The sequence below is a fragment of the Brachyhypopomus gauderio genome, chromosome 2, assembly GCF_052324685.1.
Source record: "Brachyhypopomus gauderio isolate BG-103 chromosome 2, BGAUD_0.2, whole genome shotgun sequence".
NCBI classification, from domain to species: Eukaryota; Metazoa; Chordata; class Actinopteri; order Gymnotiformes; family Hypopomidae; genus Brachyhypopomus; species Brachyhypopomus gauderio.
In genome coordinates this window covers 8,295,144-8,313,269 of record NC_135212.1, presented here as the reverse complement: position 1 = coordinate 8,313,269, position 18,126 = coordinate 8,295,144, and the positions used below count along the sequence as shown (strand labels likewise).

At 40.1% G+C, this 18,126-nt stretch overlaps 1 protein-coding gene across 1 annotated transcript in view; it reads right to left on the bottom strand.

Moving 5' to 3' along the window:
* Positions 1-2,435: 2,435 nt before the first annotated feature.
* tmtc2b (transmembrane O-mannosyltransferase targeting cadherins 2b) overlaps positions 2,436-18,126 on the bottom strand; it is a 66,374-nt gene continuing 50,683 nt past the window's right edge. The window contains exons 10-12 of the mRNA XM_076985850.1: positions 17,605-17,719; positions 10,814-10,877; positions 2,436-5,724 (exon numbers count right to left, since the gene is read on the bottom strand). Coding sequence (XP_076841965.1) covers positions 5,545-5,724; positions 10,814-10,877; positions 17,605-17,719 — 359 coding nt within the window. The 3' untranslated portion in view covers positions 2,436-5,544. The remainder of the gene's footprint in view (positions 5,725-10,813; positions 10,878-17,604; positions 17,720-18,126) is intronic.

Here is an 18,126-nt window from a genome sequence, read left to right as displayed (position 1 = left end):
TCCATTTATGTTAAATGTTAGGTATATTTTTGGAAGTGCTAAAGTCTTTCCCAACAGCACACTTTTTTACACGTTTTTAATGGCGTGTATGCTGTGTGTGTGTGTGTGTGTGTGTGTGTGTGTGTGTGTGTGTGTGTGTGTGTGTGTGTGTGTGTATTTAGTGTGTGTAGAGCGTGCCTCTTCAGCACTGATTCTGAAGAACTATGGTGTTCACAGAGTAGGAGCAAAACATACAATGTTGAAAAAAGTACTGAATTTTAATTATTTTCCTTAGCATAGGGCAACAGAGCAAATATCTAAAAAGGTTTTGGAAAGCTAAACAGAATCCACATTTGTAACCCACATGCTGTCAAAAACTCCACTGAAGTACTGAGAACACTTTTCAATTTCCCTATCACACCACATTAATCTGACAACCAGATCAGACACTAGAAAAAAAGCCAACTAACCAGCCAAACAATCAAACTAAACAAAACAGCCTGATGAGATGTGATGTCCCACGGAGCATATTCACCCTCCTAGTGCTTCTTCTGCCATGCAGCTGCTCCCACTGTACAGTGTGGAGGGAGAGGGTGGGTGATGGATCACTGCTCCACTGTGCAGTGCGGAGGGAGAGGGTGGGTGATGGAACACAGCTCCACTGTGCAGTGAGGAGGGAGGGGGTGGGTGATGGACCACAGCTCCACTGTACAGTGCGGAGGGAGAGGGTGGGTGATGGACCACAGCTCCACTGTGCAGTGTGGAGGGAGAGGGTGGGTGATGGACCACAGATCCACTGTACAGTGTGGAGGGAGAGGGTGGGTGATGGACCACAGCTCCACTGTACAGTGCGGAGGGAGAGGGAGGGTGATGGACCACAGCTCCACTGTACAGTGTGGAGGGAAAGGGTGGGTGATGGACCACAGCTCCGTTGTACAGTGTGGAGGGAGAGGGTGAGTGATGGACCACAGCTCCACTGAAGACCCTGAATGGATACCCGGACACAGCGGATTTTGCCAGCTAGATCAAAGACTCATGGTGCCTTTGTGCATTCCTGACAATAATTGCTTGATAACAGCAAGCAGATATGCCACGTAACAATATAATAAGAAGAAGATGTTCATAAGGAAACTCCTTCGCTCCTTGCCTTTACTATAGGGACCTTAATGCAGAAGGCAATATTGTCCTGATCAGTTGGGTTAGAGAAACAGGAAACAGATGTTGATGATTTCCTACTGTGTTAGACACAGACAATCCACAATGTACCAATTCCCAGACTTGAAAGAGCATTTATTGATACAGGATCAGGAAATCAGATCACCAAGAATGGGAGCTCTCATAATGGAAGAGGCTTTTTAAAGACAAGGGTTAGGGTCACAGTCACCAGTGTGCATAGTAGCTCTTAAGTGTGTACTGCCATGTAATAGAACACATTGGCCAGCTGCAACCAGAACCGTTTTACCCAATATATCAAAGCAGCAATGTGGAAATGGAGTAACAGCATGTGGACTTACGCCAAAAAGTCCATTTCAGATTTTAGATGAAGCCTGGCTTAGGCAACTGCCCCTGTGACCCGGATAAGCAGATGTTAATGGATGGATAGAGGAATCTAACCTCTTTAACTCCAGTTGATTATATTGTTAATACTGTTAAGGCATATTATTTAGTAACTAAATTATTCAGGAGCTACACTGAAACTCATATGAACACTAATATTAATATAGACACTAATATTTGGACACTAATTAATATGAACACTAATATTAAAACAAGATTAATATCAATATGGACAATAATATTAATATGGAAGGCATTTTGCTACAGGACTCCACAACCAGTGCTACTTAAGCTGATTCAGGCCAGACAAAAAAACAGATGTAATATAGACAATAATAATATTGATTCTTCATGTCCGGTTTTCACCACTTTTATGATGTAGAAAGTAAGTGGGTCATTGTAAAGCCTGCATCACCATAACACACCAAAGCCAACAGTGCTGTCTGCAGCATCATTTCAGACAAATGGGTACAGACTGGGATTTTCCATCCTGCTCACACTTCCTGCTGACTCAAGCGTGCTTGACCATCATGTACAGAGATTTTTGGTTTGTGAACCATGTTAAATCCATTCAATGCGTCTTAATAAAAATGCCCTACATGTTTTAAATAAACACGGCCCATGGTGTGATGTCATGAGAAAAATGAGAGGAGAGGAACATGTGGACCACGTGAGGAACGTGTGAGGATCATCAGCCTCTCCTCGTACTACGCAGCTTTCCCCCCTAATATTCATATGATCATCCTTAGTATGACTCCAGCATTCACTAGATTACTAGATGCACTAAATTAACTAGGTTTACAAACAAACACATAAATATGACCAAATACACAAGGAAAGTTCTAGAAACTCACAGCAATCTAGCGTCTCATGATAATGAAAAGTCTAGAGAAAAAAGCAACACAGCAGAACTTTATTATGGAAAAGGTGACAGGAAAAGTTCAGTCTGGCACATACTTTGTCATAATATTACAAAATGGGAAGAAAGGCTACAAATTGATAATTTATACAAAAACAACAAACTTCAAAAAATAAAATTTTCTTAATTTAGTAAACTCTCAGTGCTCAGTGAGCACTTTTCTGCAATGACCATCTGAAATCCCTGAGATAAGACAAAACCACACAAATCTCATTTTTCATTTGCACGGAGTGAGATACACACTAACAAAGGTGACAGAGAACGCACAGGACAAATGCTGTCTGTATTACACACAAAGACATGGTGAACACACTCAGGATACAGCCACTGGGACCTGTCAGGACCCATCTAGGGTTAGTGTTAGGCTCTAACCCCAACCCTAACCATCTGTATCAAGAGTCAGCAGTGGGCTTCAGAGGATGAAGCCACAGCACTACAGAGCCACAGGCCTCTAAATAAAAAATCAGCTCTGCTAATATAAAACACAGCCTATAATCTTCTTTAAACTATGTATAATACATTTGCTGTAATAAAATAGTAATCTAAATGATAATATTCAGAATTATTTCCTTCCGTTTTTCAAATCAGTTGTTACACTGGCTGTCTGATCAGTTTCACTACTCCAGGAAACGTTGATTTCCATCTCCACTAAAGCACCATAGGAGGAAGCTGGTTGAGGAGAAATGAAACTGAATGGGGTTACCCATACAGACACCTCCCAAACAGGTAAACCATACACACACCTCCCAAACACATAAACCATACAGACACCAGCCAAACACGTAAACCACACAGACACCTCCCAACCAGGTAAACCATACAGACACCTCCCAAACACGTAAACCATTCAGACACCACCCAACTGTTCTGAAAATAATGATTGAGAGTATGGGTGAGGGTAGGGGTAGGGTTAGGAGTGGGTTTAAGGGATGGGCTAGGAGAGGGTGGGGTTAAGGGAGGGGTTAAGAGAGGGTGGGGTTAAGGGAGGGGTTTCTGGTAACCGTGTCTTACATCTGTTTGCTCAGAAACAAAGAATGGATCAACTAGTCCCAAGTGCATGGTTGACATACAACACAGTGCCAGCTGGTTTATTTGTACAAGACAATAAAAAGGAAATAAATTAAGCAATTAAATCAGCTAAATACCAAACAATAGGACCTTCATATATAAAGAAAAACTTTAAAAACAGTCAAATTGACTTGAAATAAGTGAAAGCAATGTGAGTGAAACAGGTGACTACTGTACAAAAAGATTAGTTACATGTTATATACTCATAGAAAATGTACAAATATGACAACCAGATGCTGAACAACAATGTAAGACATGACCCGACATGACCCTAGAAACGACCCTAGACATGACCCGACATGACCCTAGACATGACCCTAGACATGACTAGAGGGGGAGGGTGCCAGGCATATTCCTTTGCAACATTGAATCACTGCCAGCATTTCATTTGCCTCATTAGATTTAATTTAAATGCAACATTTCAGTACGAGACACATACAAATTGTGAAAATATTCCAAAATGACAAAACATCCCCTTACAAACCTACGGCTGTGCATATGGCTGTGCATTGTTGGATGAGTGCAAAGTGTTTTATATTTGGTTAGAAAACTGCCAAAGCTTTGCATTCAATGTTATAATTTACTAGTCATGATTCCAGAGTGGTTTGGATCTGCTACAGTCTTGCTGTGGGGCTGAATGAAGGACAATCCACATGGTCATATAGTAGCAAAAACTATAGGCTCATGTGCACCACTGCCACGTCCCGTAATCCGTTCTAACTACACAGCCTTAGCAACACAAGCAGAATGCATAAGGTCAAAGGTCATTTCACTCATTGGGCATTTGTACAGTCCTCTTACTCCAAAAAGGTAATGCAATCATGATAATGTACAGGCTCCGAACACACCCCAGTATGATAATATTCAGACTCCAAATGATGTTATCAGTCTAGTATTGACTTACCATTAATCTCACTTTTGGCACATCTAGACTATATTGCATAAGAAGCAAGCGTGTATGTTGAAGAAGTAATAACTGTCCAAGTTCAGAGTTGTGCTATTACTCCATCAAGTTGTTCATGTATGTAAAGGCTAATGATCAGGAGCAGAGGAGATGTGATTGCTTCTTCAGCAAAATATGGAAATTAATAAACAAGCCTGCATTTCTACTGATGTTTCATGATTGAACACAGACTGCAGGCTGTGGGACACACACATGCAGAACTTTGGACCATAATAGTAAAGTATCACATTAATGAATTTACTATGAGACTTATGTAGCAGCTGGTCTAAAACTGGATGTAAAACTGAACTATAAGTCCATATCATCCTGAAACATCACCTGTTATGAACATCCATTTATACCAGTTCTGTACATTACCTCATAATGACCTCTTTTTTTTACTTTTTCTGTTTTAGATTGGTGTCAGTCTTAAACAAATCATTTTGTTAGCAAAGCAGAAGAGTGGTATTAAGGTTAACACTAACGCTAACCCTAACCCAGTGTTTTAATACTGCAGTAAGATTTAGAAAATGTGAACAAACATCTTGACATATTTCAATTTTCCTTCAGGCTACTTGTAGCTTACTGTACTGTAATTCTAAGATTTATGTAATTTTGCAATAATTGCGTTGTTAATCTGTGAATAGGATCATATGAAAAAGTCTTCTGAGCAAAGAATTCAAGGCTTAAAGATTAGAGGTTTAAATCATAAGAATTCAGCGCTGTGGCACAATCTTAATACGCTTCTACTTAATCTCATTCTTGCCTAGTCTTGCATTCTTCAGGGCAAATATTGCCCCACATTAAACCACCATTACACCATTAAACATTGGTTGACTAAGTCATATTTAAAGTATGAAGAGACTTCAAGTATCTACCAATGGCCTACACCAAGTTCAGCACTCCTGCTGAGAATTCTGGTTCCCACACAAGTTCTTCAAGTTTGAAGTTGTAGTTCTGAAATGTACCAAATGTGATACCACTTATGAGGAGAAAGCTCTAACTCTTGGTGGCTTGCTCAGGCCATGAATCACCTCAGCAGGAAGAGGGCATTTTAAAACCAAGTGTAGTCCATTAGTCACGGGGCCAGTGTCCTCAGGCCCTGCTTCTCCATGATATTCCACAGCTTGCGCAGGTTGGACTGGGTGATCGTGTCATCAGGTTTCAGCTGCAGAGCTTTCAGGTAATTGGCTTCTGCTTCCTGAAGTTTGCCATTGAGGTGAAGGATTGCCCCTAGATTCATCAGGGCTGCAGGGTACTGAGGGGAAAAAGAAAACTAAACCTCTCACAACAGTCATAATCCAAACAATGTCATACCAGTCTCATTATTTTCTAGTTTGATATTCAGCAATACAGGAGCCTTACACTGGGCTCTTAAAAGACTTTTAATGCCCGTGAATGCATAATAACGCATGAAATGGTCACTTCACATCCTGCTGGATAACCATCATCTGTTTTCTTCAGAGTAAGATGAACAGTGTTCACTGTGTAAGGATTTAAATATGAGAATACGATGCGCACACTCAGTCCTCCAGCAGAAAGGGATTTGAACAAATAAATCAAATGTGTGTGACTCTGTCCTGTAGGGGGCCCTGATGAGTCTCTCCACACATGAAACCACATTTGCTACAGTGGCTGAAGCCAAAATAAAAGTTAGCCTGGCATGAACAAAATTTCACACTCCATCCAATTCCAATATGTTAAAAAAATTTATTTGCAAGTGAGGGATTGTGATTTAATCTTGAACTCATTTTCTGGAACTGCTTCATGCTTCATTTACTGTCTCAGAGGAAACGTGGTCATATATTCTGCACCCTCGAGAGTCAGAGCTCAAAGCATAGCCTAACGGACAATGTTAGGCTTGCTGCCAGAATTCTGACAGGAATCTACAGGAACGTGGTCATTTGCTGCCGCATTAAGTAATAAATTACTCCAGTATTTGAGTCCAGACCGAGAGGTCAAACCTCAAAATGAGATCTGGGGATCAACTTAGTGTGACTGTTACATGAACTACTTACAGCCAACACACCTTACAGGATCAACTTGTATTAAAGTGGATTCACAGAGCATATGTATGCAGAGATAGCATAGAGAGACCTTTAGATAGACCTTCACCACAAATCAGTCTAGGAAACATCTGCCCTTTTGGATTTATCCCAGTCAACTCTAAGTGCTATCACTGTGACTGTTACATTAACTACATTAACTGTAAATGCCAGACATGTGAACAAGTCACTAAGTTGCAAGTAACAAGTAAGTCTCAAATCTTCACAATCAAGTCTCGAGTCAAGTCACAAGTCAATACAATCAAGTCTCGAATCAAGTCCCAAGTAGGGTTGCCACCTGTCCCAGTTTTCCCGGGACTGTCCCGGTTTTCATGTCGCTGTCCCGGTTTTCCCGGGCTGTCCCGGTTTTCCTTCTTTTTAATATTCGGTCCCGGCAAAAAAAAATAAAAGAATCATTTAATGTCCCGGTTTTCGCTAGGTTAGTTCAAACGACTATTTAGACTGTTTCTGCACACTTTAAATCTGTCTTTTTTTCTCGCTGTGTGTCCATTTTACACCCCCCCCCCCGGTCAACATTTTACGTTCGCGTATGACAGTGTCCTTGTTTTTTGTCAGACCTAGGTGGCAACCCTAGTCCCAAGTCAATACAATCAAGTCTTGAGTCAAGTCCCAAGTCTTAAACTTCAAGTCCCAGTCAAGTCACCAGATGTAATTTCAATATTTAACACAATTGATGCAGCTGATTAGTAGTATATTAAGTTAGTCATACTTGTCGCAATTGTCGTCGTCACCTACCGCCCCCTCCCCCCTCCCAGTGACTTTCGTCCGTCTGTCCGGACCACTGACACAAGTAAAGTTGCTCATGTGGACCCTTGTAAAAGTTAATTTCCGACCCCTGAGTTATCACATCTCAGCTAGCTAGCTAACCGTTAAAGCATTATGTGAAATATACATAGCAGAGACTTGCTTTTGTTTGTGCAGTCTCAAATGTCGAACAAAGTTTGAAGTGGTTGCATCTCCATCTCTTATCCTGGCTCCACATGTCTTGCATGTCGCAGTTCTTATTTTATTCACAACAGCATAATCGTTATGCTGCACCCCCTCCCCCTCTCCCCCGATCAGCTGCAGAACTCCTCCTGTAGCTAGGTTACGGATAATCTGAGCTGAGCAGTTCACATTTTACAGCACCATTTAATACAAAATGATCCAGTTATGTGATTCTATATTACTTATTTATTATGTTAAAATAAGTATTTCAAGTCTTTTCAAGTCTTAAAGCTCAAGTCCCATTCAAGTCCAAGTCAGTAAAGGTAAAGTCTAAGTCAAGTCGCAAGTCTTCAGTGATGTTGTCGAGTCAAGTCACAAGTCATCAGTTTAGTGACTCGAGTCCAAGTCATGTGACTCGAGTCCACACGTCTCGTAAATGCTGTTACTGTGACTGTTACATTAACTACATTAAGTGTAAATGCTGTTACTGGGACTGTTATATTAACTGTAAGTGCTATAACTGTGGCTGTTACATTAACTACATTAACTGTCGGTGCTATTACTGTGGCTGTTACATTAACTACTTTAACTGTAAATGCTGTCACTGTGACTGTTACATTAACTACATTAACTGTAAGTGCTGTTACTGTGACTGTTACATTAACTACATTAAGTGTAAATGCTGTTACTGGGACTGTTACATTAACTGTAAGTGCTGTTACTGTGACATGGAAGCATGAAGGATCAATGACAGCTCAGCCACAAAGCTAAGTGGCACAGCTCTCTGCTCACAGAGCAGGGTGACCAGACGCTGAAGCCTGCAGCACACTACATAGGTTATCTTTCTTTACTCATAATTCACATCTCTCTACAGAGGTCTAAAACTACCTTTGGAAGCAGCAATGGCTGAGAGCTTCATGAAATGGGTTTCTCTGGCATACCATCTGTGCAGAAGCCTTAGATCTGTGCATAAGTCTTAGAACAGTGTAATGCACACATCACTCAACATTATTTGCCAGATGCCAGGAAAATGCTTCAAAACAATGTACAGTGCCAACAGTAAAGTTTGGTAGATGAGAGATAAATGGTGTGGGACCGTGTGGGACTACAGCCATTAGTTTCCATGAAGGGTAATATTAATGTTACAGCTCACAAACACATTTTACATAATTAAATACTTTATTCCATCAGTTTAGTCCAGCATGACTGCACTTGTGTTCAATGTGGTGTGGAGTCTGGTGTGAAGAGACCTACCCTTAACCCCACTGAACACTCTTGGAATTACACCATACAAGTATATGAACAAGTGGACTGGATGAGAGTGGGATGTCTGGTGCCCTCTGGTGACTGGCTACAGTACATCTTTTAACCGCACCCATTCTCCTCACACTTTACAGTCAGGGATGTTATTAAAAAATAGGGTTTAGGGAGATGGATTAAGTTGAGTAAAGAGACGAAAAGAGGAGAGATTTAAGGATGTGAAAGAACAGGAATGAGCGGTTCCAAGGTTTGGGAGCACTGAAGGATCCACCACCCATGGTTGAATGTATATTTTTGGGAACAGTAAGAAATTCAGAGTTGGAGGATCTGAGAGTGTGAGAGGGACAGAATAGGAACAGAAGTTCAGAAAGATAGACAGGAGTCCAATGATGTAGAGCTTTGAAGGTTTGAAGAAGAATTTTGTAGTTTCTCTAAGAAACTAGTACAGTTGCTGGTGAACAGGTAAAATATGTTCTGTTTTGGAGGCTTAGTCAATAGTGCCGAAACCCTTCTTGCAAGAGATGCACTTTCGGGCTATGGATAATCATAAAAAAACAAAACAAAACAACTAACCCTAGAGGCATGGAAATATTAATCCATAAAACATCCAGTTTTTGCATCTGGTTTGCTATTTCAAGCTCCAGTCATAGTTGGGATGATGCAGATTTTGTACCTAGCTAACTTGTACATGTTAGACTTGTAGACTTGTAACTTGTAGACTGATCAGGGAAGGTGACTTGAACCTTGTGTGACTTGGACTGATCAGGGCACAGGCCTTCACCTCCTTCTAAAATGGCTAAAACCCTCTCTGATTTACCGTATCCAAATAGGCAATATAGACCCTTGGCAACTACTTAATTCCCATTAAGAGGAATTCTCATACATCTTGCATGTCCACCATTCTTAATCCAAAATAGACAAATTTTATCTTAGACAAATCCTTCATCTCTTCGAGAATGTTGAATTGCTTGGCTTTAGTGTTCCTCTTATATTAAACATCCCTAACCCTAACCCCTAACCCTAACCCTTTCTTCCTCAGTGTAACCCCTGTGTCCCACTCTAGAGGTGTGATACATTTTTACTGGCTGATGAGAATATTGCATATTGCATATGCAATATTTGCATATTGAACATGTCTAGAGTCCGTCCTCTGGGGTGTTTATTAGCTCATCAGCAAAAGAGCAAACCTTTATTTAGGCATATTTCATAAATTCATAAAGCTTCGGGTAAACTTATGGTAGACCCTGAAATCAACAATACCTTTAAAGATCACAATTCACATCTCTACTCACATTTCCCAACCAAAAATGCCCAATGTATAACTTTTCAGCAATCTATAAGTTCCTACCAGAGGACCAGGACCAGATGGGTATCAAATGGATTTTGTTCTTCTATTTTCCACAACTCTTACTCAGAAAGATTAAATGCTGCTTAACGGAAAGTTAAAATACCTTTATGAAGCTTCAATCACTTGCCCTTAAATTTAAATGTCTTACCATTACACACACTATCTCTACCTTGAATAAAATTGTAGACCTTTAATTAACAAGATCAACCCCCTACACCCGTTTGCAGTCCAGTCTAGTCAACACAGAGGTGACAGTAGACAATGGTACCTCTGCCGAAAGAGCTGCCCAAGAGACAAACTAAACAGGAACCGAATGGCTTAGCCAGGACTAGGAAAGTGTCACATTTAAATTGTATTCCAGCTATACAAATGCCCATTTCTCCACTCCTATATCCATATCCTATATATACTACACATACGGATGATCAATGATAACAGCATGTCATAAGTTTGCTGAATCAACAAATCAGAGATTTCCAGGTGTCAACCTTCAGCCTATAAAAAGAATTCTAGGAATTACTTCCACAACAAATGCAAATAAAGACAACCTTTAATGAGTCTACATATTTTAAACAAAATTTAGAATATCACACTGACACATGGTTTGCTCTTTCCCTTATGTTGCTAAGTGATGGTGGATAACTTTGAAACCCTGAATATATCTGCTGCATGGCAGGATAAATGTGTATAGATGTGTATAAATAGGAAGCTGTAGTCTCAGGGTAGCTGTGTAGTGTGGTACTCACGTTGGGTCTCAGGGTAGCCGCTTGCTTGTAGTAGCGTTCAGCCGCATCATTGAGGCTGGCTTGTCTGAAAGAGCAAAGAAACACAGAACAAGCAGCTCGTTCACTAATGAAGGTTCAGATTAAATAGGGATCATTCATTTCCATTTTTGTTTAAAGATGAAATCCCTATCAAATCATAGCTTCAAAAGATGCATGTTGGCATAGTCATTGTCCTGATTTTGTTAACAGCACTTCATTTACATAATTATACCTAGAAGTGTTAATATTCTTAACATCAATAAATAAACATCAAATTAATGTGACTAAATAACCTTTTAGGAATGCCCTGTGACATGGTTTATAGTAGCCTCCCCATTGACTGTTTTCTTTAGTTCCATATAGCATTTCCTGAAATCGTTAATGAAAAATATTGGTTTAGTGTTGTTTCTTGGTTAGTGTAATACTTACATTTGCTTATTTGTTTATGTATTACCAAAGAAACCAAATCTTGATCCGACTGTGCTATCTAATTATAGACCCATTTCAAACACATCATTTATATCTAAGATCATAGAAAAAGTTGTTGCCCAGCAATTATGCCTATATCTGCATAGGAATAACATATTTGAAAAGTTCCAATCTGGTTTTAGGCCCCATCACAGTACTGAAACAGCATTAGTTAAAGTAACAAATGATCTCCTCCTTGCATCAGATCAAGGCTATGTATCACTGTTCGTGCTTCTTGATCTTAGTGCAGCTTTCGACACAATTGATCATAGGATCTTGCTAGAAAGGTTAGAACGCTGGGTTGGAGTCTCAGGCACAGCCCTTTCATGGTTTCAGTCTTACTTAACAAATCGCTATCAGTTTGTAGAGCTCAATAATATTTCATCCAAACGTACAATGGTTAAAGATGGGGTCCCGCAAGGCTCCATCTTAGGACCACTATTATTTACATTATATATGCTACCATTGGGCACAGTTATAAACAAACATGGTGTCAATTTTCACTGCTATGCGGATGACACTCAACTTTACATATCAGCCAAACCCGATGACAAACTCAGTTTAGGAAAAATTGAGGCCTGTGTAAGAGATATTAAATGCTGGATGTCTCTAAACTTCCTACAATTAAATGAGGACAAAACAGAAGTTCTCCTTGTGGGCCCTAAGGCCGCAAGACAGAAAATTCCAAATTTAATGCTTAATCTTGCAGACTAACCCATTACACCTGGCACAGTAGCCAAAAACCTAGGCATCATACTCGACTCTGACCTATCATTTGATAAATATATAGATAATACTACTAGGATAGCTTTTCTACATCTCCGCAATATTGCCAAATTAAGAAATGCATTATCACAGGATGATGCAGAAAAATTGGTGCACGCCTTTGTTAGCTCTAGACTAGACTACTGCAATTCACTACTGTCAGGATGTTCAAATAGGAATCTAAATAAACTTCAAATAGTTCAAAATGCCGCAGCTAGAGTTCTGACCAGAACTAGAAAATTTCAGCATATTAGACCAGTCCTATCAGCCCTGCATTGGCTCCCAGTTAAATTTCGTATTGATTTTAAAATTCTATTATTAGCATATAAAGCACTACACGGGCTTGCTCCTGAATACCTCCAGGAATTTATTTCCTACTATGAACCCCCACGTCAACTAAGATCACAGGGTGCTGGTCTGTTATTAGTTCCACAAATTAACAAGGTAACAGCAGGGGGAAGAGCCTTTTCTTATAAGGCCCCCCGGCTTTGGAATAATCTTCCTAAATGTGTCCGGGACTCTGACACAGTCACAATCTTTAAATCTAGGTTGAAAACCCACTTATTTAGTCTAGCGTTTGATAATTAATATCCCCCTTAGATAAAGGTACAGATCCAGGGGTTCATAGACGAAGGGTTTTATGGTAGACTGGGGTGCTGGTGCTGTCATCCTGTCACTGCTCATGGCCACTCAAGTTTGTTGACAGTGCAGAGGACGGATGCCATTGTCTCAGAATGCCCCCAAGCCTATGTTACCTTCTGGTTCTGCCTTTTTTAGCTAGGCTGCAATAATTTAACTTAGTGCCGGAGTTGCTGCCACACTCCAGAAATGTTTATAATTTTACCTGTCCTGTACATGTCCTCATACAGAGCTAATTTTCCCTGTTTCATTTCTCCACATGGCTGCCCGCCTGCTTGAGGAATAATGAGATGAGGAGAGACAAGCGATCCATCCTGGGCCGGCCACCTCCTGCCTAACCGGATGCCTACACCATGATGGACATTATTACATCTTTTATATTCTGTCTAAATGGACATTATTGCATCTTTTACATTCTGTCTACATTCTGTCTATATTGTTGTTGTTGTCATGGTGACCGGTGTCGGCCAGAGGAGGATGGGCTCCCCCCCTGAGTCTTGGTTCCTCTCAAGGTTTCTTCCTCATGCAAAAATCTAGGGAGTTTTTCCTTGCCACTGTCGCCTTTGGCTTGCTCACTGGGGGCTATGACTCGGCACTTGTAAAGCTGCTTTGTGACAACAACTGTTGTAAAAAGCGCTATATAAATAAAATTTGATTTGATTTGATTTGATTATTATTCTGTTGGCATGTATGTCACTAGATTATCATGTTCATATAGCACACCACTGGCCCACGCCCCCTGTGAAGTGTTAGCGTCTATTGTCTTGCTAATGCAACAAAGTGCTTTGGAACCTTCAACCCCCACATCCACAGAAGGCTTGATCAATACTCAAAGTACCTCAAATGAAGCCTGCAGACCAAGCCAAAGCTAGTTTGTGTGTGTACTAACAATGAATGTTTTGAATGAATGAATGGTTTTCATGTCTATAGCCTAAATGTTGTCTATGTTAGTGTAATGCAGGTTATAGTAAACTGAAAAAATCTGCAAATAAATGTGTTTTATTTTAGACAAAGAATAAAAAGCACAAATAATGCCAAGATTAATTACAAATGATTTTCACAAAATCCAAACTTTTTAAATGATACAATGCGATGGTAGAACCAAACATTGGCTTCATGAATACAGTTGCCTCACTCCTCTCTATAATGTTCATTTAGTTCTCTCAATGTATTGTGTTGCAAGTGAAGAAATTGTCATTACATTTCTTCCTTTTCCCATGAAAGCCACCATCAAATGCAACACACTATATCTGGCCAACTGTTGACCAGCAGGCCAGCCCTCATCTTGCGTTCAGCATATATTTTGTCTCAACATCAGCGGTTTTTACATCACTCTCAAAGTTATTTAATGCATGATGTAATGCATTTACATAATGATTATTGGCTAAAATCCAACATTTGCAATCTACTTGCAATCTAATTTATTTATTTATAATGCCAGTGTGTCTAAAGTTTATAGTTTAATGGCAATGGTAAGTTGCTGAACGTGGTGAATAGGAAACCTTTGTGTTAAATCCCCCTCAATACTAAATGTCTTTTGTAAAATAAATATATACTGTATTTATTGTGATAAAACACACACACACACACACACACACACACACACATACATACACACGCTAGTACAACGCTACATAATAGTAATTTACATAATAGCCCTACATAATGTAATGCATTTACATAATAAATGTTAGCCAATAGCTAGCCCTGGCAAAGACGATCATATCCATGATACATTTCCTTCAGTATTGACTTGATAAATAGGTTATCTTTCACAGAATTCCTGCAAACTACTAATATCGAAAAGTAAAAGTAATATTGGAAAGTAAAACACTTCAGGGACAAATTCCATCTTTTTAACACACACTCAGTTTGAGCTTTGTGATTAATTTTGAAAATTGTTGTTCTTTATTTATACTAAATATTCAGTGACATATGAATCTTTGCAACACTCGCTGGCAGAAAAGAGAATCAGTCTTGAAATGCAGGCAATGACGGCAATATTACAGAGATACTATTGAAATCGATTTAAACCAGCCTGTACAGGGTTTCTTTTAACAATGTAATAATGCTCATTTATTAAAAGGACAATTCTGGGAAAAGTTATGAAAGGAGGGTTATGAAATTGGATCCAGTACAAAGAATATATATATAAATTTTTTAGTTTTTTAATTTTAAGTTTTAATTCCTGTTGTTTAAGTTTGAGCCTATGTTAATTTGCAATACTAGGTAATGACACTGATTCCTGTAGTTTAGTAGTAGTCTGACTCAAGGCCATGTTGAATTCTGACCTATCTATGCTACTATCTAGGGTGCATTCTGTGAACAGATGCAAAGCACTTTGTAATTCGCTCTGGACAAGAGTGCCTGCTAAATGTCCTAAATGTAAAAGTAAATCAGCATAGCCATGCTTCACATGAAACTTTCTTGTCCCGGGCCTAGGGTTGCAGCGGTAACCGGTTTCACGGTATACCACGGTATTAAAATGCACGGTTATCATACCGTGTGCGTTTGCTTATTACCGGTAAAAAGCAAGCCAGCGGAGAAACTGACCCGCGCATGCGCAACTCCGCTCCGGAATGGCAGAAAGTGCATTAGACTTAACAAATTTTTTAACAAAAAAAAAGCTTAACTAAAATCAGCGGCGAAAATGACGTAATCGCGGTGGCTCCGCCGGTGAGCGCGGGTCTCGCGCGCTGTCGATTCGCGAGGTCGTGCACGTCTCGAATTTTGTAACTTTGCGCGCGTCGCGCCTCAGCGCAATGAACAAAGTCATGTTTGCAGGGTTCATACACCTTTATAAGGTGGAATTAAAGCACTTGTACGTAACTTTAAAGGTCCATTTCAATATTTCCCAGCACCTTAAACTTAATTAAGTTAAATATTTATACATATACTCAAAATAATTCGCTTTTTATTAAATTATTTAATGGTTGTTTATTTTCAAAACGCCCAGTCTTAACGTCTTCACGTTCTCTCGTGTTTCGTCCTGGAATTACAAGAGGCTCGTATTTGTTAACGTAATACAAAAGAACTGTGCCGAGTCGCGCGCTACGGTCACTAGTGAAAGTGTAAATCCATAGATTTTTAAGGTCCTTGCTTTCACTGGATGTGAAAGATGCCATTAATTTACATGCGTTCATTTTCAAAATTTTACGTGCCTGTTTTTCATATGTTAAAACCAGACTCGGTGTGAAAGCCTTAAAATAGAAATCTCTATTGTGAGGGTCATGTCAGAAATAAATCCTCTCTTTCTGCAGTATCTGGTTATATTCTAACTTGGCAGTACAACGGACGTTTACAACAGTTGTTGATCAGACACTGACCCAGGTTGAGTTTATCAGATATTAAATAATTTAAACTTAAATAATTGTACTGAAATCCATGATTTAGGTTTATCTAATTTTGCAGTATTTATTTAAACATGTGTACAGCTTATTTTTTTAAAGGAGACATTTTGTATACAATAGTTCCAGGTTTCTACAATAAATAGTTAATTGAACAAAAAAAAACTTGTAATTTCTTTAAGGGTCAGTGTATCTTTTAATAATATACAAACTAACTGTGATACCGTGATAACCGTGATACCGCGGTATTTTCTGAGACGGTTATCATACCGTGAAAATCTCATACCGTTGCAACCCTACCCGGGCCCCAGCAAGACTGTCAACGGGCCTGCTTGTATTATTAACATCTACTACCATTATAGTATATATCTTATAGTATTAGTGTATAGTATGCAACTGGGACACACTGCTAATACCAGTTGTTGATACCTGTATTCAAATATAAATGCTCAGCCCATTGGTTAGGACAGTTTTACGCAAAACTGATTGGCAATTATAAAGGTAAAACCAACATAATGACAAATGGCAAACTTAGAATTTAACCGTAACCATGTCTAATCCATAATGCTCTTAGAATTTACCATAACCGTAACTGTGTGTGCAATCCATGATGCTCTTTATGCCTATATGATGAGTCTAATTTTGAGTAATTTCTACATTTACATGCAGAAAACAAATTGTGGCTTTGGTCCTCACCCAGTAAAGTAGAGTGGGGGCTATATTACCAATTTCACTCAGTAAAGTGGGGCTATATTACCAATTTCACCCAGTAAAGTGGGGCTATATTACCAATTTCACCCAGTAAAGTGGGGCTATATTACCAATTTCACCGAGTAAAGTAGAGTTGGTTCTTATTATCAGAAAGAAGAAAACAAATGAATTAAGAAAACCCTCTAAACAATTTCCCAGGGACAATTCCCCGGGCTCTTGTCTACTTGTCTACTCAGTGCTCCGACCGTGCCATCTGGCTGACGTTATGAATAAGTAGCAGCTTCTGAAGAGGACTAAGGGGTGGCTAGTGAAGAAACATCCCTGATGAGTGGGAGGGCCCCAGAGAGCAATGAGAGAGCCTCACATCTAAACCACCTCACCCCTCATCTCACCCCCTCATCTCACCCTGCCCCACACAAGGACACATTTAATAGAGCCCCAGGGGATGGAGAGAGGAAATAAGGCACTAGGGTCGCCATGGTAATATGGCTGCATTTTGGAAAGTTGGCGCGCTTATGCAGCAGTGTGGGGATTATTATAACAGCAGTAGTGTGGGGATTATTATCACCAGTGCAGTGTGGGGATTATTAAAACCACAGCAGTGTGGTTGGTAGTGAAGCAGAGGTACTAGAGCTGTTTGAGTATGCTAATGACTGTCTCAGAATGACAGTGTGTGTGTGTGTGAGTTTGTGATCTAGATATGAAGTACATGGAACTCTGATCTAAGCGTCAACATTGTGTTTTAGTTCTTGTGAATTGTCGTCATGCTGCAGTGTCCCCATGCTCGTCTTCTGCACCCCTGCATCTCCATATGAACATGCATCTGTACATATGGAGTCTCACCTGAGCATGTGAGCTGCACTGAAAACCACATCAAACTCCTCACTGTCCAACCGAGCAGCCGTCTCTGCCATCTCTGCAGCTTCCAGGAGCCTGGACTCCTCCAGCAAAAACTGACCTGAGAGAGAGAGAGAGAGAGAGAGAGAGGGAGGGATGTATAGGGAGAGAGAGAGGGAGGGAGGGGAAGAGAGAGAGAGGGAGAGAAGAGACATAAGGACAGAGAAAGGGAAGACGGGGAGAGAGTAAGAGACCATGAGAGAGGGAAAAAGAAAGACAGGGAAGAGGGAGAGAAATGGATAGATGAGGAGTGAGTAAGGCAGAATGATACAGAAAGTGGATGGTGGAGAGTATGGGTGTTGGAGAATTTGGGTGGAGGATATTGTTGGTGGAGGAGAGTGTGGGTGGTGGAGAATGTTGGTGGAGGAGAGTGTGGGTGGAGAAGAGAGAGGGTGGTAGAGAGTGTGGGTGGAGGAGAATGTGGGTGGTGGAGAGTGTGGGTAGAGAAGATTGTGGGTGGTGGAGAGC